General features: G+C 42.8%; 1 protein-coding gene across 2 annotated transcripts in view; it reads right to left on the minus strand.

Moving 5' to 3' along the window:
* Positions 1-24,921, minus strand: part of GLRA3 (glycine receptor alpha 3) — a 132,707-nt gene that overhangs the window by 19,964 nt on the left and 87,822 nt on the right. For both annotated transcript variants that reach the window (XM_043546009.1, XM_027829306.3), the window contains exon 6: positions 12,149-12,286. In XM_043546009.1, the coding sequence (XP_043401944.1) occupies positions 12,149-12,286 (138 nt within the window). The remainder of the gene's footprint in view (positions 1-12,148; positions 12,287-24,921) is intronic.

Consider the following 24,921-nt stretch of genomic DNA (forward strand, 5'->3'; position numbering starts at 1 on the left):
GTGAGGGGTCTACCACAGTAATGGGTGGGTGAGGTTCTGTGGCCTGCAATGTGCAGGAGGTCAGACTAGATGATTATGATGGCCCCTTCTGACCTGAAAGTCTGAGTCTATGAATTGCTTGTTGCAGGGGGGCCCAACCCATGTAGGGTGGTGCCCCAGAGACACTTCTTTACAGGGAGGTTAAGTGGGGGTGGAATGCTGAATCTACAAGCACAGCAGAGGCAATAACTGCTGCTGTCATGGAATACTGTGTGTGCGCACAAAGTGGTGCTTTGCATCTTCTCAGATGTATGCATGCTTCCACCGTAATATCAGCACTGGTACTGACATGGAGAGGCAGGATTTCACTGTTATCAGCATCAGTGCCGGGATTCCCTGGTTGGAGCACGTGTGTATATTGAGAGAATGAGGCCATGCAGGCCAACCACTGTGAAACTAGCACGGAATGTTAATATTAGTAATGTTTGTTTCCTGAATGCTGTCAGTGTAATGACTCACACATGCTAATGGCTATCAGGGTGATGGCAGTATGAGGGGCTTTTGTGGTAGTACCATGATTGCAGGCACTTACCAAAAAAACCCCACCACCAAAAAACCTCAGCTGGCAAAGAAAGGGTATTGAGACTAAGTGACTAATTATGCTCAGGGGGCGGGGGGGCGGGGAATATGAAACCGAATGGAACTAGGAGGAAGACACTTCTATTGGCTATTGATATTGGAGTCAAGAGTTAACTGTTTGTTAAGGAAATTTATACAAATAGGTACTTCCACAGAAAAGAACTTGGGACCCAAAAGGCCATATCAAGGCAAAGATTTTAACGGTATCTCGCATTGTAAAAATAAAGGGCCTAATCCTTCCACACAGAAGTCAATGGGAGTTTGAACATTCCAGCCTTCAAGGGTATGTTGACACTGCAGCTGGGAGAAAGCTTTATTAAGCCCGCCCAACCCCCTTGGGTGGCTAGCCTGAGTCTCTGCTGGTGCTGCAATGTCCACCCTGCTATTTTTATGTGCTAGCTCAAGCCCCAGATAGTGAGAGTCTGTCTGCCTGAGCTGGTAAGCTTGCTCTGTGCTGTAATGTAGATGTACCCCCAGAAAGTAGATATTGCTAGCACATCTGGACAGGCTTTCAGAGTGAACACTGCTGAGTAGGATATGTAGGAAAGGCATGTTGAGGACTTTAAGATGTGAAGCCCAATAGGCTTTCATCTCCACCAGACAGAGTAGATACACCAGTACTTGGAACAGTGAGTTTTTTGAGTACATCAGCTGAATCTCTTAGAATGACTGTAGTGATTAGAGCTAGAAAAGTTGTCACTCTTCTCCTGGCAGCTCCACATACAGGAAGTTTCCAAGTACAGTTATTTTCTTCATGTGTGGCCCTGTTTTCCAGTGTCATTCACCATCTCTGGTATTCTTATTTCCTTTCTTTGTGTTCTTCATCCCATCTCTGTCTGGCAGCATTGGTATTACACAATTTGACTCAGAGATAGAATAGGTATAGCTAGCATTAGAGACCCAAAACTCAAGCCACAGCATAGCTTTTCTCAGCCTCAGAGAGACTGAATTGTTCAGACATAAATTTCAGTATTTTCATGTTTCAGAACCATTGATCTAGATATCCTGAATTGAGATGGACTGTCAGGAGTCTGATAGCTGGCAGTACAAAAGTCATATTGGAATCTCCAAAAAAAGAAAAGGAGTACTTGTGGCACCTTAGAGACTAACCAGTTTATTTGAGCATGAGCTTTCGTGAGCTACAGCTCACTTCATCGGATGCATAGCATATCGTGGAAACTGCAGGTCTTCTGCAGTTTCCACGATATGCTATGCATCCGATGAAGTGAGCTGTAGCTCACGAAAGCTCATGCTCAAATAAACTGGTTAGTCTCTAAGGTGCCACAAGTACTCCTTTTCTTTTTACGAATACAGACTAACACGGCTGTTACTCTGAAACCTGTCATATTGGAATCTCCAAAACTCACCTGTCAGGTTAACTCATGAGAGCACTCAATAATTTGAACCACTCTGCTAAGTTCAACTGGGATGGAGTAAGAGATTTTTTCTTTAAGTCCTCAGAGTAGAATAATATCAGAACTATATGTTCTCCAGCAGGTGCTAAAGTATATAATATCTTGAATTCCGCCTGGCTACAATATCCTGAGTGAGCTGATTTACACTGAGGTCCAGTTGTGTTAGATATGCAGTTGGTGACAGCAGATAAATATTGATTTAAGTGGTTGACCAACTCCTGGCTGACTGTAATTATGCTAACTAGAGATGGCTGCCTGTATGAACAAAGTTTTCTGAAGAGCTTGGAGGTGTACTCAAAATGCCCAGAATGCTTAGACTACAGTATTCAGATAGGCATCTGACAGAATAAGGGCTGGGTACTAATGGAAAATGTTTGTTTGTTTGTTTTTTAAATCCCTGTTGTCTCAAAGAAAGGCTGGGTTTTGTTGCTTTGATGCCAACATATCTACCTTAAATAAAGAACAACTTTCAGGTTTCAGCATTATTACTAAAAGTGGACTTGTCACTATGCAGCAGGAATCACATTTTGGAGAAAATATTTGCTGGAGGGGAACTGATATCTAGGGCACAATAACTTAATCAGTTGAACAAATCCCAATTCCTCCATAATATAGAATGGCTTGTCCCCCAACACCATCATTTTCCCTATTGCACTAGTCACCATACATACATATGAAGAAAAGATGCTCGCTGCTCCAAAGAGCTTATAAGCTAAATAGAAGACAAGAGACAACAAGTGGATTCAACAAATGTATGGCAGATGGACAGATGGAGCACAAGTAACAGTGAGATGATTCTGATTAATGTAATAATCCTACAGGACACCAGCTTCCTAAATATCATCAGGTGTTTTGAAGGCATCATGGCATAAGTGAGTTTAAGGAGACACTTGAAAGCAGTTAATATAGTGGTTCTGAAGGCTTTGACAGGGAGCTTCTCTCATGCACAAGAGAAACATGGGAGGAAGCATCTATGTGCTTGTTAGAAAATTTGACAAATGTGTAATCAAAGCTGGCATCACTGATGAAGCAGAGGCAGGGTTGATAGCTCTATAGTATGTGAGACTGTAGATGTGTGAGTTTGCTAGAATACTCATTTACACATTACTTGCTGTTAGATGTTTTGAGAGTGGTTTTATAAGCAGTGGAGTACCTGACTTTTCAACATGTGAAATATCAAAAAATTACAGCTTCGCAACACTTAGCTGTGGCTGAATTACCATCTTAAAGAAAACCTCTCAAATGATGATGCTTCTTTTCTCACTCAACTTAGCTCACACTGGAACCTCAAAGCAAACGAGACTGGAATTCTCAAAATGTTACATGATTGGTCACATTTTGAATACTGTTTAATCGAATCCGTGTGTTCAGCTGATGCAGGATACATGCGTGCCAATCTGCTTTAGTAGTTTTTTATGCTTACGCTCCGAGGGGCCCAGTTCTGCCCTCATAGCTATTACTTCTAATGACTGAAACTGTGAAAAGCTTCACCTTTTTACTAACAAATCCGTTTAATACTGGCATCCTTACCACGATTGTACGCAGCAGAAATTTATTAGATCATTTTTCCTCTGTTTTTACAAAGTCCACTGAAGTTAACAGAAGGCTTTCCAAACTGCACAACTTAAATCCAGAACTGGGCCTCGAGTGACTCCAAATGCCTTCAGAGAACCTGGATTAGTGTATTAATCAAAAGAGTTCCATTTCAGATTTGTCTGATTTTAGAGCTGTTTGGAAAACACTTTTTTTTCCTGCAGAAAATTTTGAGATTTTGGCCAAAATCGGAAACCCGATTTTTTTGCTAAAAGCTGAAATATTTCAACTGAAAACCAAAATGTTTCAATCCTGAAACGCTGCCTCAGGAAACTGTAGTTTAGGTACCTCATGTTCTCATTCTCCTCTATGGGCAAGGCTCCCTGGCTGGACTACATCTTCCATGGTGCATGATGATCTTCCCACTTGGTGAGAGAAAGTGACAGTTGTATGGCCACAATGCGTCATGAGAGATGAAGTCCAGCTGGGGAGCTTGGCCCATGTAGGAGAAATGGGAGTATAAGGTACATAGACTACAACTCCCATGAGGCACTGCAGCAACATTTCAGAATCAAAATATGTTGGTTTTGATAATTTTTGGATTAAAAAAAAATCAAATTTTTCTATGCAAAGCAGACACTATTTATGAAAAATGTTATTTAGCTGAAAACCCAATATTTCATCAAAACACACTTTCAATGGAAAATGTTCAGCCAGTCCTATTAACATGTCTCATCAGCTTCAGCATCAACATATAACAAGCAAACATTCACTTTAAAGAACAGGACATGAAAGAAAGGAGAATGGAGGAAAAATGTGTTTCTAGAGGGGGAGATTTTCAAAAGCACAAAGATCAATGGCAGGTAGCTGCCTACCTGGTCTTTGTGCCTTTGAAAAGCTCCTATTTATGATCTGGAGTTTGTCTTTAACCAAGAATTCTTAGAGAAGAAACAGGCATGTGGTTGTTGCATCCATGGTGGTAAATGTACAGCTTTGTCCAAATGACATACAGGTGTTTGATTTCTTTTTCTATTGTGTAGCCAGCCAGCAGCAATCCGTTTTTGTTTTTTTCCGTGCTGTTTTTTGTTTTGTTTTTTTGGAAGTAGGGGCAAAATGAGCTGAAGTCCATGAACAGACAGTTGCCGACTGGCATTAATCCTCCTTTGTCAAAAGAAGATCAGTTGCTCTTAGTTTCTTTCTTCACTGAACCATTATCAGTGTCACTATTAGGCAAATGGGTTAGCTGAGTTTACTGTGGTCAGTAAAACACTTTTTTGCTCAGAATGACATGCACTTGTTTAAGAGTTATTCTGTTTCTTGTCGTTTCTGAAATGCTGCTTAACAACATACCACCTCCTCCTCCTCCCCTGTCAGAAAATTTCATAAGGAAAACAAAACAACTTCTGAAAAACAATTAATCATTAAGGATTATTTAAGGTTACTCAAGTGCATACACCACCAGTGCAACCACAAAAAAGCCTGGAAACTAATTAAGTCTTCACCTACCATTACAATTTACAACTATGATTTCATCTTTATCACACTTCATTGTCCACAACTACTCACAAAACATATGCCAGTCTCCCTTCATGGAAAACATACAGCCCGTAGCTTTGGCCTTGCAGATTTTTTTAGAAATAATTGTTTTCTGATTGCTCAGATAACAAACAGGTATAGCCTTAAAATGGATGGTTGGTGTGTGCGGTGCAGATTTTAAGTTGTTTAAAAGTCGTGTTGGATGGAAGGAATTGTTTTAAATGGAAACAGTTTGTAGTGAGGTTTACAATTTGGGGACATTTTTGTTTGTAGTGTGTGATAAGGAAGTATGGTGTGTTTTATTCATTTTTTTTCAGTAGTTGGAACTTGTCTGTGGTCAGTGTTAAGTTTGCATGTTTTTATGTGACCACGAAGGGAGGACGCATGTGTGCTGTAGATAGTGTATTATGGACGAGTTAATGTGAGGAAGGCAGAACCATCTCTGTAGGTTGCAAAAGTGGGTGGGAACTGAACTAGTAATTTTCTGGTTATTATGCCTGTGTTGGCATCATATGTTTTGTGGAGCAATGAATGGGAATTTTGCATATCGCTGGCAGCAGTGCCATGTGGACCCAAAGGGGAGTGAGCAGGGATGATGCTGAGTGATGGTAGCACTGTTGGAAACAGGATGAGACAGGCCATTGTTATCGTCTGTTTTTGGAATTGTTATGTTCCTATATTTGGAAGCAGTTGCAAGTTCGCAAATGTCCTGAAGTATCTATACTTAAGAGGGGTAAATTTTCTGTTACACATGGAGCACCCAGGAGACTCGGACAAGTCTGCTTCCACGTACCATGCTGAAACATCACCAGTTAATGTTAATACATCTCACAGATTGTCTCCTGATTGTGTTATTTACAGCAAACCTAGGCCTTGTCTACACTACAAAGTTAAGTCGACTTTATCTAATTTGACCTTGAGCCTCTGAATTAAGTCGATTGTGCATGGTCACACCATGCTCATTGTCTCGATGGAGTGCATCTTCACTAGCAGTGCCTGCATCAGTGCACAAAGCGGTGCATCGTGGGTAGCTATCCCAAAGTGCAACTTGCCGCAGTGTGTTTTGGGAAGTTTGTGCAATGCCTTATGGGACCAAAACATTGTCTCAGGGGAAAATGGGAACATTGCGTCGGCATCCTATGATGCACTGTGCTCAACAGAAAATAACCCAGTGGGTTTTGCACCTTAAAACTGCTGTGCATACCCCAGAAGCATGGCACCGCCTTAGTTGTGCGCTATTGCTGTGAGCATTTCAAACACCTCGTGCCTTCTCCTGCAGTATTTCCAGAGCCAAAGTAGGGTCCGCTGCACAAACATAGCGATGTCCTGCAAGCAGCCCTGCTCTAAGCCTCTGAAAAAAACAATTCACAGTTGTTGCTGGCAGTCACAGAGCAGCTCACTCTGAGCGTTGTTTCTGGTCCAATGAAACAAACACATCATTTTGCAGGTATGGGATGACGAGCAGTGGCTGCAGAACTTTTGAATGTGGAAGGCCACCTTCCATGAACTTTGTGCAGAACTTTCCCCCGCCCTGCAGTTCAGCAACACAAAAATGAGAGCTGCTCTGACAGTGGAGAAGTGAGTGGCGATCGCTATTCGGATGCTTGCAACGCCAGACAGTTACCGGTCAGTGGGGAATCAATTTGGAGTAGGTAAGTCAACCGTGGGAGCTGCTGTGCTCCAAGTGTGCAGGGCCATTAATCAACTTTTGCTACAAGGAGTAGTGAGTCTGGGAAATGTGCAGGACATAGTGGGTGGTTTGGCCATAATGGGGTTTCCTAATTGTGGTAGGGCGATAGATGTCACGCATATCCTCATCTTGACACCAGGCCACCTTGCCAAAGAGTACATAAACTGAAAGGGATACTTTTCAATGGTGTTGCAGGCCCTGGTGGATCATAGGGGACATTTCACCAACATCAACGTAGGATGGGCAAGAAAGGTTCATGACGTGTGAGTCTTTAGGGACTTGGGTCTGTTCAAAAAGCTGCAATCTGGGACTTTCTTTCCAGACCACAAAATGAACATTGACAACTTTGAGATGCTATAGTTACCCTGGTGGACCCAGCCTACCCCTTGCTCCCATGGCTCATGAATCCCTACACCAGCCATCTGAACAGCGGTAAGGAATGGTTCAACTATAGGCTCAGCAAGTGCAGAATGGTGGTTGAATGTGCCTTTGGTATTTTCAAAAGGCGCTGGAGGAGTTTACTAACAAGGTTGGACCTCAGTGAAGAGAACATCTCCATGGTTATAGCTGTCTGCTGTGTGCTCCATAATATATGTGGGGAAATTTTCCGCAGGGGTGGGCAGGTGAGACAGATCTCATGGCAGCCATTTTTGAGCAGCCAGACACCAGGGCAATAAGAAGAGCACAGCAAGGGGATTCTGTGTATCCACAAGGCTTTGAAAAGCCGTTTCAATAATGAGTCACAGTAAGGCAAGCTGCTTGTCTGCACTGTGCTTTCCTAAACCTTCACCTGGCTTGTATCACTGTCCCTGTAAAGCCAATTCTCAGCCCAAGCCCACTGCTTCTACTCAGTAAAGAACAATTATTTCTCAGATCCATTTACTTTATTTAACAAACAAAGTAAAAAGGGAGAACAGAAAAAAAAAAAGGTAACCTTGGGGAAAAGGGGTTGTAAAGTTGGAACGAGAGAAACATTTTCATCTGTGTAACGTAACACCTCATTCCAGACCATCAGAGGACTGGGAATGGGTGCCTTCTGTTCCTTGTACCCTCCCCCTGAGTTAAGTGAAAGGGATAATGGACTTTTCGCCCACACCTCATGGAACGCTTTGGGGAGGGTGATTCTGTGCCAAACAATGCTGGCTGGCTGTCCACCAGAGTCTGCAGAGGGACTCGACCCTCCTGCTTCTGTTCAACCAGACGCCTCAACATGTCTGCTTAGTCCCTCATAATCTGAAGCATCTCATCCTGCACCACACGCTCTTGCTCATTGGAAGCTTTCCTGCTCTCCATGTCCATGTCTAACTTCTTGGACAGCGAAATCCTCCATGCTCTCAGCTCTGTGTCAGCTATCCCAGAGGCGTTCGTTATCTTGGTGAACATGTCCTCCCACGTTCTCTTTCTCCTCCTTCTAATCAGTGAAAGTCTGCTTTCAGGTGTTGATGACATGCCGAAGGACACATTTCCAGCTGTCAGTCATGGGGAAAAAATAAAGGAGCCATTTTACATGAATAAAATGTTTCCATAGCAAGGCCGTTTTCATAAAAAACCCCAACCCTTATTACACTAGGTGCAAGCCATTACATAATCAGAACCCGTAACCGTTCACTGTGCCGTTTTGCTGCTCCAACCCTGGTGAGTAGGCCCCCCCGGCTCATGGGTGATCTCACTTTTAATGAAGTTTATGGAAGGCTCATGTCAGGAGCAAAGGTATCTAGTCGAACAATGGCCCTTCCCCATAGCACCACAGGAAGCTGTTTACGAATGGCGGGAGGGGGATCATTTTCACTCCCAAATTGTGGAATCTCTCATGAGGGGCCACAGTCCCCTATCAGCCACTTTAAACTACTTGGCGACCCATGCCAAGCACAGTAAAGGCACATTAGTGCCCGTGTGGTCTGGCAATCCGGAATGTGCAGAGGTGGGGTAGGTCTACATGCCCTTTTTTTTTTCCTTTGTAAGAGTACTTTTAACAAGAACTTTCCCTGTTTCCCCTAGGCAACCCTATGTGATATCAGTCTCCTGAGGATAATAGAGGCAGAAAGGAAGTAGATGCTGCAAGTGTCTGGGTATAGACCCGGTCCTTATGCTGCTATGCTGTGTACTGGAATAATGCCAGCAGAATTAATTCAGGAGTTGCATGGGAAAGTGTCCTACCCTGGTGGAAGAAATAAGACTGCCCTGAGCAGAAACCTTCATCAAAGGATTGCGTAGTATCTCCATGAAAGTTTCCTAGAGATATCCCGGGCTACCCCAGTTCACATAAACAGTCTTTTCTGGAACGGCCTCTTGTAAGCAGAGAACCACAGTACCTCACTTTTTCTTCAGAATAAACGTGCAATCCACCGAATGTGTGTACCCGCTCAAGTTTAACTGGACTTTGATTGTAACTGTATACTCACCAGAGGTGCCTTACCTGGCATCACGGTCAGCCACTGTAATGTCCTGCGACCCACAGGGCTCCAAGGTTAAAAATATTTCCTGGCTCTCGGGGAGAATGGATCCATTCTCCTCCTCCTCCTCCTCCTCCTCATCTACCATATCGTCCTCCTTGTTGTCCCTAGACTCTCACAGCTGTGAGGTGTCCACGTTGCTTGTGGCAGTGCTGGTAGGGTCATCCAAGAGAATTACATGCAGCTCATTGTAGACCCGGCATGTGTGGGGTTCAGCACCAGAACGACTGTTCACCTCCCTTGCCTTCTGCTACACTTGGCGAAGTTCTTTTATTTTCACACGGCACTGGTGGGAGGCCCTCGCGTAGCCCTTCTCCCCCATTCCACTAGTGATCGTTGCATAGATGTCAGCGTTTCTTCTGCTGGATCGGAGCTCTGCCTGCACAGACTTTTCTCCCCACACAGGGATGAGATCCACCACCTCCTGTGCAGACTAGGCTGGAGCACATTTGGGGCATGTAGTCTCCATGATCAGCTGTGCTCAAGCTGGCATGTTCCCAAAGTTGATAGTACAGGAAATGGGAAATCAAAAATTCCTGGGCCTTTAGCAGGGGAGGGGCTGTTTCCTGTATAACTGTCTGCAGTGCAGCAGAGTTGAGAATGATCTCCAGAGTGGTCACAGATGAGCATTGTGGAGGCCAATTAAGTCGAATTACACAACACTGCATGTGCACTACCTCACAGTCGACCCATGAAAATCAAATTATCACTACGCCTCTCGCAGAAGTGGATTATAGAAGTTGACATTAGAGGCAACTTAGGTCAGCAAAAAGGACCCGTTAGTGTAGACACATACATTAATAGGTCGACTTAAGGCGGCTTCCTTCAACCTAACTTTTTAGTGTAGACCAGGCCTCAGAAAAGAGCTTCATACCTTGTGTTGAAACTACATCTATATTGAAATGATAGCTGGGCACTTTTAGCAAATGCTATCTGCAGTTGTGAAGCATCTTTTTTGAATAACCCTTTTAATCTATTCTGATGTATGCTTGGGTGAGAGGCTTCAGTTTTCAAAAATGATGATCAATTATTTCTCCTCATACTATCTTTTTGATGGAGTATCAGTGTACAGGTTCACATTACGAGTGCCCTAGATAAACAAGGAGTCCTTAAGCGCAAACTGCACATAAGCAATCACATATTAGCATAACATAATGAATGGAAATGAAAAACTCGGGTTATTGCATTCTCTTGCCAGTGACTGTTATTGCCCACACAACAGTGGATAATCATGATGCCAACTTTAAAAAAGACAAAAGATGGAAGGTCTAAAACAGCCTCCCCCATCCTCCACAAAAAAACCTTCCAATCTTATGGAATTAACCCCAGGATGAAGACTGGAAAACAAACTAAAGCCTCCAGGCTAGACTGCAAGGTGGACCTCCTGAGAGGCGTATCCTGAAGGCACAGGCTGGGGGGAGTGGACACAAAGGTGACTTTTTAAGTTATCTTTGTGCTGCCCGGGTTCTGCCTGTGCTGGGGAATAGTGTGCCTCCTGATATAATGCAGTCTCCCCACAGTTGCCTATGGGCTGCTCCTCAGCCTAGAATGGATAGGTACTGACTTCCTCTCTACCCGGGAGGTGGGGGTGTGCTCCACCTCCCACCGCCCCAGGCCTGCCCCCACTCCACCCCTTCCTCCAAGGAACCGTTAAGTAACAGTCAACATATTTAGGTGCCCGAAATATTATCCCTAATTTTGTGCCATACTTCTCAGAAGTCCATCATTTGAACGGACATGATTCATGTCCCAAAATTAACTACATCCCACACAAATTGGGTGTTCTCTCACATTAATTGTTCAAAATTATTTCCATCACAAATAAAGAAGAGGAAAGCAAAGGTGTTAGGGCTCCGCCCGACACACACACACTCTCTCTCTCTCTCTCTCTCTAAAGGAATTGAATCCCACAATAGTTTGTTTCCTGCATGAATAATTTTTTCGTGGACCTCAAAGACTCGAAGTCTTTGTCAGCCATTGAATCCCACATTTGGGCCTCAGCAGGTTATGTTTTCTTCCAGTTTCCCCATTAATAATAACAAGGTCAATAATACTTTATTTACTAAAAGCATAGTGGTGTTGTCTATAGGAGTACAGTCGAGGGACGCAAGCTGGAACTTGTGAGGGTGAGGAATAAAGTCTGCTGACAGCATATTTCCTACTTGTTAAAATAAAAAATAAATGGTAACACATGGCAATTTCCTGCAATGTACTGGACAAACCTTATTGAATAAAGAGTAATGATTGGGAGCACCAGAGGGTGGTTGGTTTTTGGTTTTTTTTAAACAAAATAAAAAAAATGGTGAGGGTGGAATCCTGGGGGGTTTAGCTTTTGCTCTGTGTATTTTTAATAAAGACTGTACTTGTGGATTGAGAATTGGACAGTCACATTTTTATACAGTGACAAATAATAAATAAGAATGACGATTATACTTTTATTATTGAAAAAGCAATGCCTAGTATTTCCTATATACAGATTTAACCACTGGGACACATCTTTCAAATAATTCTGGAGGTGATGCAGTATAAGGCCCCAATGCTGCCAAGGACTCTATGCAGGAAGACTCCTTTGCCCATGTGAAGCCCCACTGAAGTTAATGCGGCTCCACACAGGTGCAAGGTTCTGCCCTTTTGCAGAACAATGAAGCCTGGCTGACCCGTCTCTGCATAACTGATGTATTTCAGATGTCCGTCTTTCCTAAATAAACTTTTATAAGAACATTTAGAAATCTTTTCAACCATGAGGCAACCGTTTTGTTTCATTATGTTAATACTTTAAGGGCATGGTATTCTGTGTGTGTTGTAGTGTTATAAGCTTCAGATGAGTTAAGTTATGCATTTAAAACAACAGAAAATAGCAGCAGCTGTCTTTCCAGTTGTAATGGACTAAGAAACTCTCCTACCTGTATTGTAATGTTTGGTGCAATAACATAAATCTTTCTCTTCTTTCAACAGAAACTGTGGTAGAGTGAGCCCTTCTGCTACCTGTACAGCTCCCTTTTCTTGCCATTCAAAAATTAGATCGTTCATTGTATATCCAACTAGAAAAACAAACAGAACAACAACCCATAAATCTACTGCAAAGTTTTTAAAATACGTGTGATGCACCAAATACCAATATCCTACACAAATTATATGAGATGAGAAAAATAGTAGGTTCCATTATATCAGTCAGCCAAAGGGGATCAGCACTCATCTCAATCAAGCCGATCTAGACTGACAGTTATTTATGTGGATCCTCCTGAAAACATATGGCCAAATAGTTGGAGAGGGAGATTTTCAAAAGTGCCTAAGGAAGTTGGATGCCTAACTCCCTTGGGTGCTTTTGAAAACCTCACCCTCTCTTTACTATGAAGAGTACAGGCCCATTGATTTAAATCTTGTCAAGTTGTAGTGTAATTTTGAAATAGTGCCTTATATGCTCTTTTATTTTTCCTGGATCTAAATTGCTCAGAAACAATTTAGGCCACAATCAGGTGGTGGTATACAGGTGGAATCCAGCAGGTCTCTTTGCAGGACTAAGGCCATAGTTGGTTTGAGAAGACATTTTTGTTTTGAAGCAGGTGCAAGACCAGAAGAAAAACTATTGAGATTAGCTACCAAATCACTATCAGACTGTGATAATGTTCCTACATACCTGCCTCCCTATCCCCACAGCTCTTTGTTAAAAAAAACAAACAAAAAAAGCCCCGTGTGTATCAAAATTGTAGCTTTAGGAAGGTTCCTGTATAATTCAGTCCAAGTAGCTGTTCACACAGAATCAGTGGTATAACAATCCGTGTCATGGCCAGACAGTGGAAATATTAACCCAGGGCCAGATTCTGGCTGATTGGTCAGCAGGTGGCTAAGTTGAGGGAGAGCACAAAGAGCTACACATACAAACCATGCCTAGTAGCAGTCTGGAATCCCATGGGAGTAAACAGCCCCTACTCTCTCTGTGCACTGCAGGTGTTAACTTTCTGAAGGTAAGTGGGGAGGTGCAAAGTATGCGTGGGGGCATGTTCCTGTCATGGCTCCCTCCCCCCACCCCCTTGTTCCAGAACTGGCTGGAGGTGAATCTAGGAGCATGTGGTACCCTCTGTGAGGGCAGTGGAGTTACTGCTCCAGCATGCCCCAGGAGCTGCTAGAAGGAATAGTAGTAGAATTCCTGCTGGGATTTCCAACCAGAGAACTGAACCCTCCAAATCCTCCCCCCCCCCCAATGCTGAACTGTTCTCTAAATTTCCTTCTAAGGAGCTGATGGAGTTCTCATGATTTTGAACTCTGCATGCTAACTCCCTCCTTCCCACCCAAAATCAAGTGTTTGAGAGTAGCCTTTCCCAAAACCTAACAGCCTTGAACAATAGGAAAATGGAAATTTGAACACAGATCCAAATTTCACAAGTAGATCCTTTCATTATGATGGACTGAACCACCAGGGACTTTAGGTGTTCAAACTCCATTCTGGCATCTGAATTATGTGGCTTCAACCCATTTCTACTTTTAAAAGTTTCTTAGCCTTTTTAGTATGTTGACTTAATCAGATGCAAGAAAGACAACAGGCTATTCACATCAACCACAGAGAATTGGAAAGGTCTTTTAATCTTACAGTATATGTTCAAAATTTTCTTCTAGGTAACCCTTCTCTCCCAAACATTGAAATCTTCTGAGTCTCAGTCAAGGAAATTTTTTTAATTACTTCCTGATGTGTGAGAAAATCCATGGGCTTTGTCCCCTTCACCATTCAGTGACCTAATTACTACTTGTCTAAGTGTGTATACCTAAACATTGCTCAGTTATAATGTAAGTCTGAGTTAGCAGCTGAAAGGAATGTCTGAGACAAACCACTTATTGTGTACTCTAACCATACAGTGTTCATACATCACACTAGTTAAATCCTTTTAACACAGTTTGCCATAATTCTCAACACTTCCGTGCCTCCACCTCTTCCTCGTGTTTCCCTTGGGCAGCATTGTACACAAATGCTCCACAAACACTCCGTGTCACAATTATTTGATTAACTTTTATCTTTGAGGGGTTCAAGGAGTGTGTTAAAGGAGAGACCACAACATTTTATTTGAAGTAGACACATTACCTACGCATAGTTAAGATTAGACCTCGTGTCATAGTGTTCATTTTATTTCTACATTACATTTGTGATTAAACTCTTATTTTTCTGTCTTGTTTTACCACACATGACATTCTGTAACATAACCAGCTTTAAAATCCACCACTGATGGCTCAAAACTATGAAACCTCAAAACTATAGCTCCTATAAAACTTTGCATGCATTCAGACAAAAAACATCTCTGTGTATAAACAGATTATTATTTGAATCATGTAAATCATGTACATTACAGCTAGGAGAAATATCCCCAGAGTAAGTCATTGAACTGACAAGAAACAACTGCTGTGTCAAAATGTATTTCACTAAATCAAATTCATTCATTTATAATGCATGTTTTTAATTAATATCTACCTTGGCCACCTATTTTTATATTATACTGTATGTTTAAAATATTAACAATTTATGCTAAGTGTTGATATATTTTTTACTATAGTTTTTCTGTTTAAATATACAAATAATATAGCTTTGGCTTTTTCCAGTATTACAAATATAGTTTTATAGCTCTAAATTATATTTATAAGATAAATTATATATCAAAGTGCAAAAGGCCAAATGCAGAGGCGAGTCTAAATTCATGTAAAAGAATCTAAAATGATGGAATATACACAGTCTTCCCACCTCTTAGCTAGACTAGATCCCTTACTAATGTGTAACTTATACCCTCTTTATTCATTGCCTCTAAATTTGGTCCTCTGAGTTAAGGTTAAAATGGTGTAACTCTTATGTCATGGGGTGATAGGAAGGTTCAAGTTATACCATCTCTGACTTTTAGATTAATTTATATTTGGTTTTGAATTTTTGCCAGTGAGCAGGGTACACTTTAGCAGATGCCCTTGTGTTGTTGACAGCATATTTCCTACTTGTTAAAATCAAAAATAAATTGTGACAGATATAGCAATTTCCTGCAATATACTGGAAAACCTTACCGAATTAAGTTTAAGTATCTTACAAGTTCACTATATTAAAATGCAAATGTATCATGCAAATGTAAAATGCATGTAAGTTTTTATTGTTTTTAATATGTTTTCTCTGTAATACTTTCACCTTAAGAGTGAATGTGCTTGCTTAGGAAAAGCTGGTAACTTATAACTGTGAGCAATTATGCTGCTTATAGCCTCTGAGGAGAAAAGCAAAGCAGGTTGCTCAGGCAGTCTGACTTGCTGGGGAATTTACAGTGCAGCCTGAACTGTGCAGTCTGAACATACGCTGGTCAGAAGAGAGAGAGACCTGTATCTCCATTCAAGAGAGGTGATGACTGGGTAGCCAGAAGAGGTGATGACTGCGGAGCCAGAAGCCTTAGAAAGGATACCCTTGGTAAACCATAGAGGGGGAATACAGATGCAGGTGTCCTGAACTGTGACATAAATAAATTGGACTTTTCAGTTTTGTTTTGTTTTATTTACTTCAGAAATTCCCATTTGCTAAGTAGTTATTTCTAGTTCAGTATAGCTCTGAACCTGAAAGAAAGGGGAGGCAGGAATAGTGACAGGAGGATCTGGTGTTATTTGTGGAGATGAAGCAGACAATATGCAGTCCATTCGTAAGAGAAAGTCAATTGTGCAAGAAAAAATCCAAACTCCAGAAAGAGGATTGTCCAGCAGCATTTTGAACATTAGGGAGCTAAAAATACCTAAATGCCTTTTGTCTCAGAATTCCTTCCAGAAGGAATAGTAACGTAAGGGGTAGCTGAGTTTCCATGATACCACTGCAAGAAAAATATTCTTGAGCCTTGTTGCATTTTGTGAAGAGTTGCTGAAATGACAAAGGAAATAGAGCACAATGATGGTGACTAGGCTGTGTGTACTGGACATGAAGGATAATATTCTTTTTAATTTGGGATATACCTATATCAGAGACCTAGTAGTTGCCATTAAAATGTCAGAAATTGTAGTGTAATAACACTCAGTTTAAGAACTCCTATGCCATAGTATTGGATGTGGTGTATGAAATAAAACCTGATGTGTAGATAGAAACAACTGTAGTTACTGTGTGAGATCTATTTTACAAACATAGTCCCTAATTCTGTAAACATTTACGTATCTGAGTAACTTGAAGGACCTGAGTAGATATCACTGGGTTGAGTTCAATGAGACTAGTCACATAATTAATGTGACTCATGTGCATGTATTTTCAGGATTGGGGCCAATGTTTGTAATAATAATAATTATTATTATTATAATTTAAAAAAAAATAGAAATTCCAGTAGATGTGGCAACAGAGCAGGAATCCCTATAATGCACTTTGTATGCTCATTTCAATAAAGACATATTTTACAAGTATACAGAACTACTTGCTATGCAGGAGTAATGTACCGTCTATGAATAGGAGTTATTTAAGTTAAGGGCCCATATTGGCACAAGAACAAATGGGTTTAAACTGGCCATCAACAACTTTGGGCTTGAAATTAGACAAAGGTTTCTAACCATCAAAAGAGTGAAATTCTTGAATAGTCTTCCAAGGGGAGCAGTCTGGGCAAAAAAACCTAACTTGTTTCAAGACTGAGCTTGATAAGTTTGTGGAGGGGAGGGAAGGGGAGGTTACCTACAGTGGCATATGGCCAGTGATGAGCTGCCAAAATCTTAACAACGGGTTCCCTCCTCACCCCTCGAGGGGGTCGTTGCCCACCCCCGCCCCCCGGGACCCCTGCCCCATCCACCCCCCTCCCCTGTCCCCTGACTGCCCCCAGAACCAGGCAGGAGGGTCTCGTGGGCCACCGTAGTGGGTGCCCACCCCACTCCTAAGAGCCAGAGGCACCTGCCGGGGGGCGAGGTGGGGAGTCCCAGCGGTGCTTACCTGGGGCAGCTCCCAGGAAGCATCCGGCAGGTCCCTCTGGCTCCTAGGGGCAGGGGAGTGTAGCTGGGGGGAACAGGGGGAGAGGCCGCTCCCCCACTGATCACATCAAAAGTGGCGCCTTAGGCACCGACTTCCTGGGTGCTCCGGGGCTGGAGCACCCATAGGGAAAATTTGGTGGGTGCAGAGCACCCACAGGCAGCTCCCTGTGCCCGGCCCCAGCTCACCTCTGCTCCGCCTCCTCCCCTGAACCCACTGCCCTGCTCTGCTTCTCCACACCTGCCCCCCCCGGCTTCCCGCGAATCAGCTGTTCGGCGGGAAGCCAGGGAGGGCTGAGAAGCAGGCCATGGCTTCCCACTCAGGCCCAGGGTGGCGGAGATGAGCTGGGGCGGGAAGCGGTTCCCCTGCGCGCGTGCCCCCCCCCCCGGGTTACTGCTGCGGCACGGGTGGCCCTCCTCGCGCCCCCTGCCCTCCCCCCCCCCGCCTGACCTCACCTCCGCTCTGCTTCCCTGGGCCTGAGCGGGAAGCCGTCGCTTGCTTCTTAGCCCACCCCGGCTTCCCGCGTGAACAGCTGATTCGTGGGAAACCGGGGGGAGGGGGGGCGGAGAAGCAGAGCGGGGCGGAGGTGAGGTGAGCTGGGGCCGGGGGTGGGGCGGGGAGCTGCTGGTGGGTGCTCTGCAAGCATCAAATTTTCCCCTTGGGTGCTCCAGGGTTGGAGCACCTGTGGAGTCGGCGCCTAAGGTGCCACTTTTGGCCGGTTAAATTTAGAAGCCCTTTTAGAACCGGTTGTCCCTCGCGGAACAACCAGTTCTAAAAGGGCTTCTAAATTTAACAACCGGTTCTAGCAAACCGGTGTGAACCGGCTCCAGCTCACCACTGCATATGGCCCATCTGCTACTACTATTAGCAATTTTTTTTTTTTAGAATCTAAAGTGGCGTCTTTTGTTTTTCTTCAAAACAAAGAGGAACCCAGTGCTAATGAGGGGGCAAAAGATCTGTCATGAGTGAGCAATTGAGGAAATAGTGACAAACTAAGAGGACTTGAAGTGTATATTTCCAGGTCTGGATCTTCTGAGAGGTCACCTAGGAAGAAGTCCTATGCAGCAGTCACAGCTGACCAGGCTTGAGCTTCTGGGTAATATGTGTGGGGAAAGTGGACATGTTTATAGGTAGTTCCCAGAGGCATGGCACAATAGGGGAAGAGGTCATTCCCAGTCTCACAAGTATCTTTCCTGACGCCAACCATTAGAGGATTCCAAGCAGCCCTGCAAAGATTAATGAAGGCCCCATTTGAAATGGCAGGGCCTTTCTGCTTTTGGGGGAAGGACTTACCTTGTTCTTTACTGATACAGGACTGGGAAGAAATGAGAGAATGGGAACCATTAAGAGTCAGGATGACACAGATGGGGACATGAGCACTGGTAATGTGGGCAGGCAGTCAGAGATGGGGAGGGGAAAAAAGAAACTGGGGAAGGAACATCCACAGGCATAATTGTTTTTTTAGGAATTCCAGTCTCCTGGGAGGAACTGGCAGGCTACATGTATGGCAGACTCTATAGTTGGGAAGCCGATTTTGATGTGCTCAACTTCAGAAATGGGAGAGTTTTTCTTGAAATCAGACAGGGAATGAGGGGATCCAAGGAGAGTGAAGGTGGCTGCCACTACCTGAATCACACAGCGTTATCTGTTTCAACAGATAATCGTTTTTCTGTATTAGGTGCTGTTGCGGACAAGGAAGAGCAGAGAGAGATGTAACAAGTGCATTTATTTGGGGAAAAGAATGCAAGGGTTATAGAGTTTGATTAACCTGAGAAGGAACTGTCAGGGAATCTGGGGACTCAGGAGGCCCTCTCGTTGATAATAATGAGCCAGTTAACAAGAAGGTGACCTTTTTGATTCATAGGGCCTGATACTTATGATGGTGCAGGGTTACTGTTTTATACTTAAGCATTATCAGAACTTTGGCTGGGAAGGGTATTATTACTGGTTTCTGTTATTTTGGAGTGAGGTATCATTGTATTACCATCTATGTTACCATCAGAGTCAGAAGCTGAGGAAAGGGTTTGTTTGTCTTTTTGTTTTTCTTCCAAAAAAAGGGGATCTTCAGCTATCAAGAATCGGAGGCGTATTCCTCTTTTGAACATGGATTATAAAGTTTTGACTTCCATTCAACCCAAGAGGGTAGGGGAAAATAGCAGGGAAATTATTGCAACCCAGTCAATCTAATGCAGTTGAAAGTCATACAATGGCAGAACTTGTGTAAATTGTGGAAAGTATTTGAAAATGGGTTGTCAAGGTTCCTCCCCCACTCTGAACTCTAGGGTACAGATGTGGGGATCTGCATGAAAACCTCCTAAGCTTACTTTTACCAGCTTAGGTTAAAACTTCCCCAAGGTACAAATTAATTTTATCCTTTGTCCTTGGGATATCCACTGCCACCACCAAACTCTAACTGGGTTTACTGGGAAACGTAGTTTGGACACGTCTTTCCCCCCAAAATCCTCCCAACCCTTGCACCCCACTTCCTCGGAAAGATTTGGTAAAAATCCTCACCAATTTGCATAGGTGACCACAGACCCAAACCCTTGGATCTGAGAACAATGAAAAAGCAATCAGTTTTCTTACAAGAAGACTTTTAATAGAAATAGAAGTAAATAGAGGTAAAGGAATCACCCCTGTAAAATCAGGATGGTAGATACCTTACAGGGTAATTAGATTCAAAACATAGAGAATCCCTCTAGGCAAAACTTTAAGTTACAAAAAAGACACACAGGTAGAAATAGTCATTCTATTCAGCACAATTCTTTTCTCAGCCATTTAAAGAAATCATAATCTAACACATACCTAGCTAGATTACCTACTAAAGTTCTAAGACTCCATTCCTGGTCTATCCCCAGCAAAAGCAGCATATAGACAGACAAAGACCCTTTGTTTCTCTCCCTCCTCCCAGCTTTTGAAAGTATCTTGTCTCCTCATTGATCATTTTGGTCAGGTGCCAGCGAGGTTACCTTTAGCTTCTTAACCCTTTACAGGTGAGAGGATTTTTCCTCTGGCCAGGAGGGATTTTAAAGGGGTTTACCCTTCCCTTTATATTTATGACATGGGTGAACATGGTGATTGTGAGAATGGTAGGGTTATGTTTTGGCCTCGGATCAGGCCAAAGCTTTTGATCAAGGGAAAACTTACTTATGATTGGTCCTGTCTCAGTCTGGTATACCCTCACAGTTTCTTAACTGGCTACAGATTTTGTACAGATTTCATGCACTATGTATTCCTTTAGTAAATGGGCGAAGGAGAGAGGCTATACAGATACATACTGGGGTAAGGCAAGATTGTCCTTTGAGTCCATTGTTATATATATTTTGATCTTTTATTGTGGGCAGTCTGTGATATCAGGGGTTTCAGGTCTTAAATGCATGGATTAAGGGGGAGATGACTTTCACTCTATCAATGACTATTTTCACCCATGGATGATGTCACAATGGTTGCAGGCAGTACAAAAGATAGGGACTTTTTTGACATTGTAAACATTTAGCAGCTGCAGCTGGAGTAGGGCTTGGGGGGATATTTTGGGGGGAAGACGATTCCAAGTGGGCTCTTTGCATGTTCTTTGTTTAACATGCTTGGTGGCGGCAGCATAGGGTTCAAGGACAAGGCAAAGTTTGTACCTTGAGGAAGTTTTTAACCTAAGCTGGTAAGAATAAGCTTAGGGGGTCTTTCATGCAGGTCCCCACATCTGTATCCTAGAGTTCAGAGTGGGGAAGGAACCTTGACAAGGATACACAGTGGCAGATATTTCATGGTATTTGGTATGCCAGAGGTAACTTTCAAGGAAAACACAGAGAGAGGCTGCTGCCAGGAAGCCTGCTCTGCATCAGAGAAGACAATGGAACACATTTTATTATTCTGCTCCTTTATCATCCACAGCTGGGAGCTGATGTTCTCAAAGCTGCAAGTCCCACTGTTGTGCAGCCAGACTTATGAACAACTGGCTCTTGGACATTTTCACACACCATAGGATTCGGCATCTTCCTCGATACGGGAGGTCAGACATTTGCAGCATATTTTCTTTGAGAAGCTGGCAGTTGTTAGTTAATGCAATGGTTTTCTACTCTGTGTCAAAGCTGCTGTTCAGCCTGATTTTAGGCACAGAACGGCTTACCTCAACCTCTAGCCCACACTATCTGTGCACTCAGTCAATTGCTGGCAATGGCAGAGGAAAAAAATATAAATGAGTTTGGTGGAGTGGTGGTCGGCATGGGGGTGGTGCTAGGATACCAAATTAGCCTTCTACTTTTGAGGAAAAAGAGTCAAGGCTGGGTGGGTTTGACTGATTTCTTTTTGTATCCATGATTTGTCCTCATTGTGACTGTAATTTTGGAGTTTTGTTTTGAAGTTTGTATTTACACACACACACACACACACACACACACACAGTGAAACCCTGACCCCAGGATAGCCAACAGCACAGTGGCTAGGACACTGCTGGCCTGGGAAGTGGGGAGCAGAGGCCCATGTTCAAATCATCGTCTGAATTATGTAGTGCCCTGGTGAATGCACTAACCTCTGGGCTATTGGCTATTCTGGGGTGGTCTCATATTTATCCCAAGGCAGAAAAGGAAAATTTATGAAATCTCAAGAACGTGTGAGGGATGAGAAAATTAACTTTTACCCAGCTCTAGAAGGGACCTTGAGAAGTTCCCGAAGATACACAAACATGCAGATAGGGTAGTTGATACAACCTAGGCATCTGAGCCTGAGCATCTGAAAGGAAATTAATACCCAAAAATGCTGGCACTTCAGTGAGTCACTTGTTCTGCATTACTCTTCAGACTCAGTGTCCTATCTGCCAGCAAAGTTTCTCCAGGAGCCATGCTATTCTATTTGTTTTGCCTTCTCCAAAAATGGTAAAGTTGCATAGGCATTATTGCTTGTCTCACCAGCATTATCTCCCATACTGATATCTGGCCAAAAATACATTGGCTCTCCATCCTCCCTTCCATGTACTTTTTTAAAAATGGCAACTGATGCAGGGATGAATTTTGAGTTTAACTCACTTCCCCCAGGGAAATCCCCTCCCTCCACCCTTTACTTATTACATGTCCTAGTTCTCTTGTAGCTTCTTGGACACAATCTTATTTCTGATTGGGTGGACAAGTTGAACAACTGTCTTCTGGAGAGCATACCATTGGTATGGGTTATCTGCAGAGGACAGTAAGAGCCGGATCCAAATCCCACTCAAATCAATAGGAGTCTCTCCATAGACTTCAGTGGGCTTTAGAGCAGTGCCTAAGTACCTGTTTCCTCATTCTTTATGGAGACTAAGCATGCTACTTCCATTGCTATCTCCATTCTTTCATTCCAGCTTTGCAGGACACAGATCTGCATACTACACATGTACCTGCTTCTCCGGTACTGCAGCATGACATTCTGCCACTGTGTCAACAGGATATCTTCACTTCCTTTTTTAGTGTGACAATTTGACAAAGATCATATTTATTTTTGGTCTTAAGAAACACCAGGAGTGCAAGGGCTGGGAGTGTGGCGTTACAGACAGGGGGGTCAGCTTTCATTTTGAACCAAACACTCAAAATAATACCATTTTATTGTTCTTCCTTTCCATTCAGTTTGATAACTACACTGCATAGGCTTTGAGTAATTACCAATACTTTTTAATAGAAATAAATTCATCCTCCTGGAGGGTATATAAAGTTGCTTGCATTAAAAAGATCAACATAGAAAAGTGCGAATTATGCCTTTTTGTTCTTTCAAAGGCAAAATTCTCCTCTGAGTCATGTTGTAGGTTTTTTGTTTGTTTTGTTTTTTGGGGTGTTTGGGTTTGTTGTTATTTTTACCACAGTCTGAATGTCTGTTGACTGTACTGCCTTTTATCCACTTGCAGACATCCCAGGGATATCAATGAGAGTTCTTCATGAACTTTATATAGCTCTCCACACTAAGGAGAATTTTGCCCTTAATTTGGGTATTTTGAATGGGACACCTCTGACTTTTTAAATCACACACTGAAGCACTTGTAGCTATTTGAGGCTCTTTCATTTATTCGGGTTCAGAATTAGTAAAGCATTTGCTAGCCACAGCATCATCCATGAGGCGAGACTTTAAAAGATTTACTATAAACAGGTTTTAAATGTTTTTTCAAGAAAAAGACTTAGGAAAACTTTACTTGTACAGGCTAAAGCAGTGTGTTCAGTCAGTTAAAAAACAGAGGGGGGGGAAAAAGACCGTGGGGAAAACTTATTTATGATAAACCTATAAGAAAAGAACCAACTGACTTGTTAAATTAAGCGCTTATATTACAACAATTAAGCTAGCAGTGCGCTGTGCTTGCTTAAATATTTAAAATGTTACTTTACCCTCACACACAAATAAGTCTGCTTTCCCCTCAGTCATGCATGCAACTCAGACACATTGTTAGATATTTGTAGGGTGTTAACACTTACTAAACTTCCTCTGACTGTAGCCTGACCAGATATTCTTTATGTAGCTTGCTGGAAATGATTCCCAGAAGGCTTTAAGCGACTCTCCATTGTGGAAGTATTTGTAACTCTTAGAATAAAAGTAGTCGCTACTCTTTAACTTTTGTGATTACGACACAGGAGAGGTAAGAAACTGAAATCCTATTAAAGTATTTCTGATGCAGTAATTGGGAAACTATGAAATTCATTTTAGCTTTTAATCAGTAAAAGTTATTATATAGAGTAATCCCATTTGGAAGCATATGTTATGGTGAAGAGAGACAAGTATGATATTGTTGCCCCTTTGGCCTGAGGGGCTAGCCAATATTCATGGCCTTACAGGGTAGGAGAAGAAAATGTTAATATGAATCAAAGAATGTACACAATGTCCTGTTTCCCCAAGCACAGTAGAAACAAACAGCCAGCAGTTTCCTTGCTCCAAAATCCTCCTGTGCCCCTCCAAAGAGCTCTGTGCCCAAGAAGCTCCATATCTCAGCCTCCTCTCAAGGGTTCTTCTCCTCTTAACACCCGTAGCCTGAAAACCATACTCCTAGTCCCTGCATTTTTAGTCAGGGAAATCCCTATCATGGCTATCAGCAATGAGGCCACAGCTTCCACTATTTCCCCCTATATGACCTGGGTCTTCGTGACCTGGGTTCCAATGTAGAAGCAATGGAGCAGTGAAGAGGGGAAATAGCACTGCTTTTATCTTTACAAAGAGCACAGAAACTGTTCTGTGTCAGAGGTGCTGCCCCTGGAAATATTTTGCTTGCTACAGCACACAAGTGGGGATTGCTCCCTCTGTGCTTTTTAATGCAAATCCCCAAAAGTGATTGGAAAGGTGAGTGTCTGGTTTTTCTTCCCCTGCAGCACCAGTCGAAGAAACTAGCCAGCTTCAGAGAGGGGAACAAAATGCTACAACTCAGTGGATGGCGCAATATGTGATCTGCCTTTATGCTCTCTGAGCACAGGCCTTCCCAAGTGACCTCTCGGATAGCATGGCTCTACATCGTTTCCTGCTTAGTGCTGTGGTTAAATGCTACAATCTAGTCCTAAAATATCAGCATTCTGATAGGAAACCAAAATATAAAAAGAAAGAGTTGGCCATATTTTCCTCTTGGGGACAATGTACAAATAAAGGGCCAGTCCCTGGCCAGCATAAATCAGCATAGCTTTATAAACCTCAGTGGAGCTAAGCTAACTTACCCCAGCTAGATCTGGCTGGTAATTTATTTTTAGTTAATTAGTGTCATTTTAGGCAGTTTAAATCTGATTGTCCCCCATGAAGGCTACTCCCAGATAG

This window comes from Chelonia mydas, chromosome 4 (genome assembly GCF_015237465.2).
Source record: "Chelonia mydas isolate rCheMyd1 chromosome 4, rCheMyd1.pri.v2, whole genome shotgun sequence".
In the NCBI taxonomy this organism is placed as follows: Eukaryota; Metazoa; Chordata; order Testudines; family Cheloniidae; genus Chelonia; species Chelonia mydas.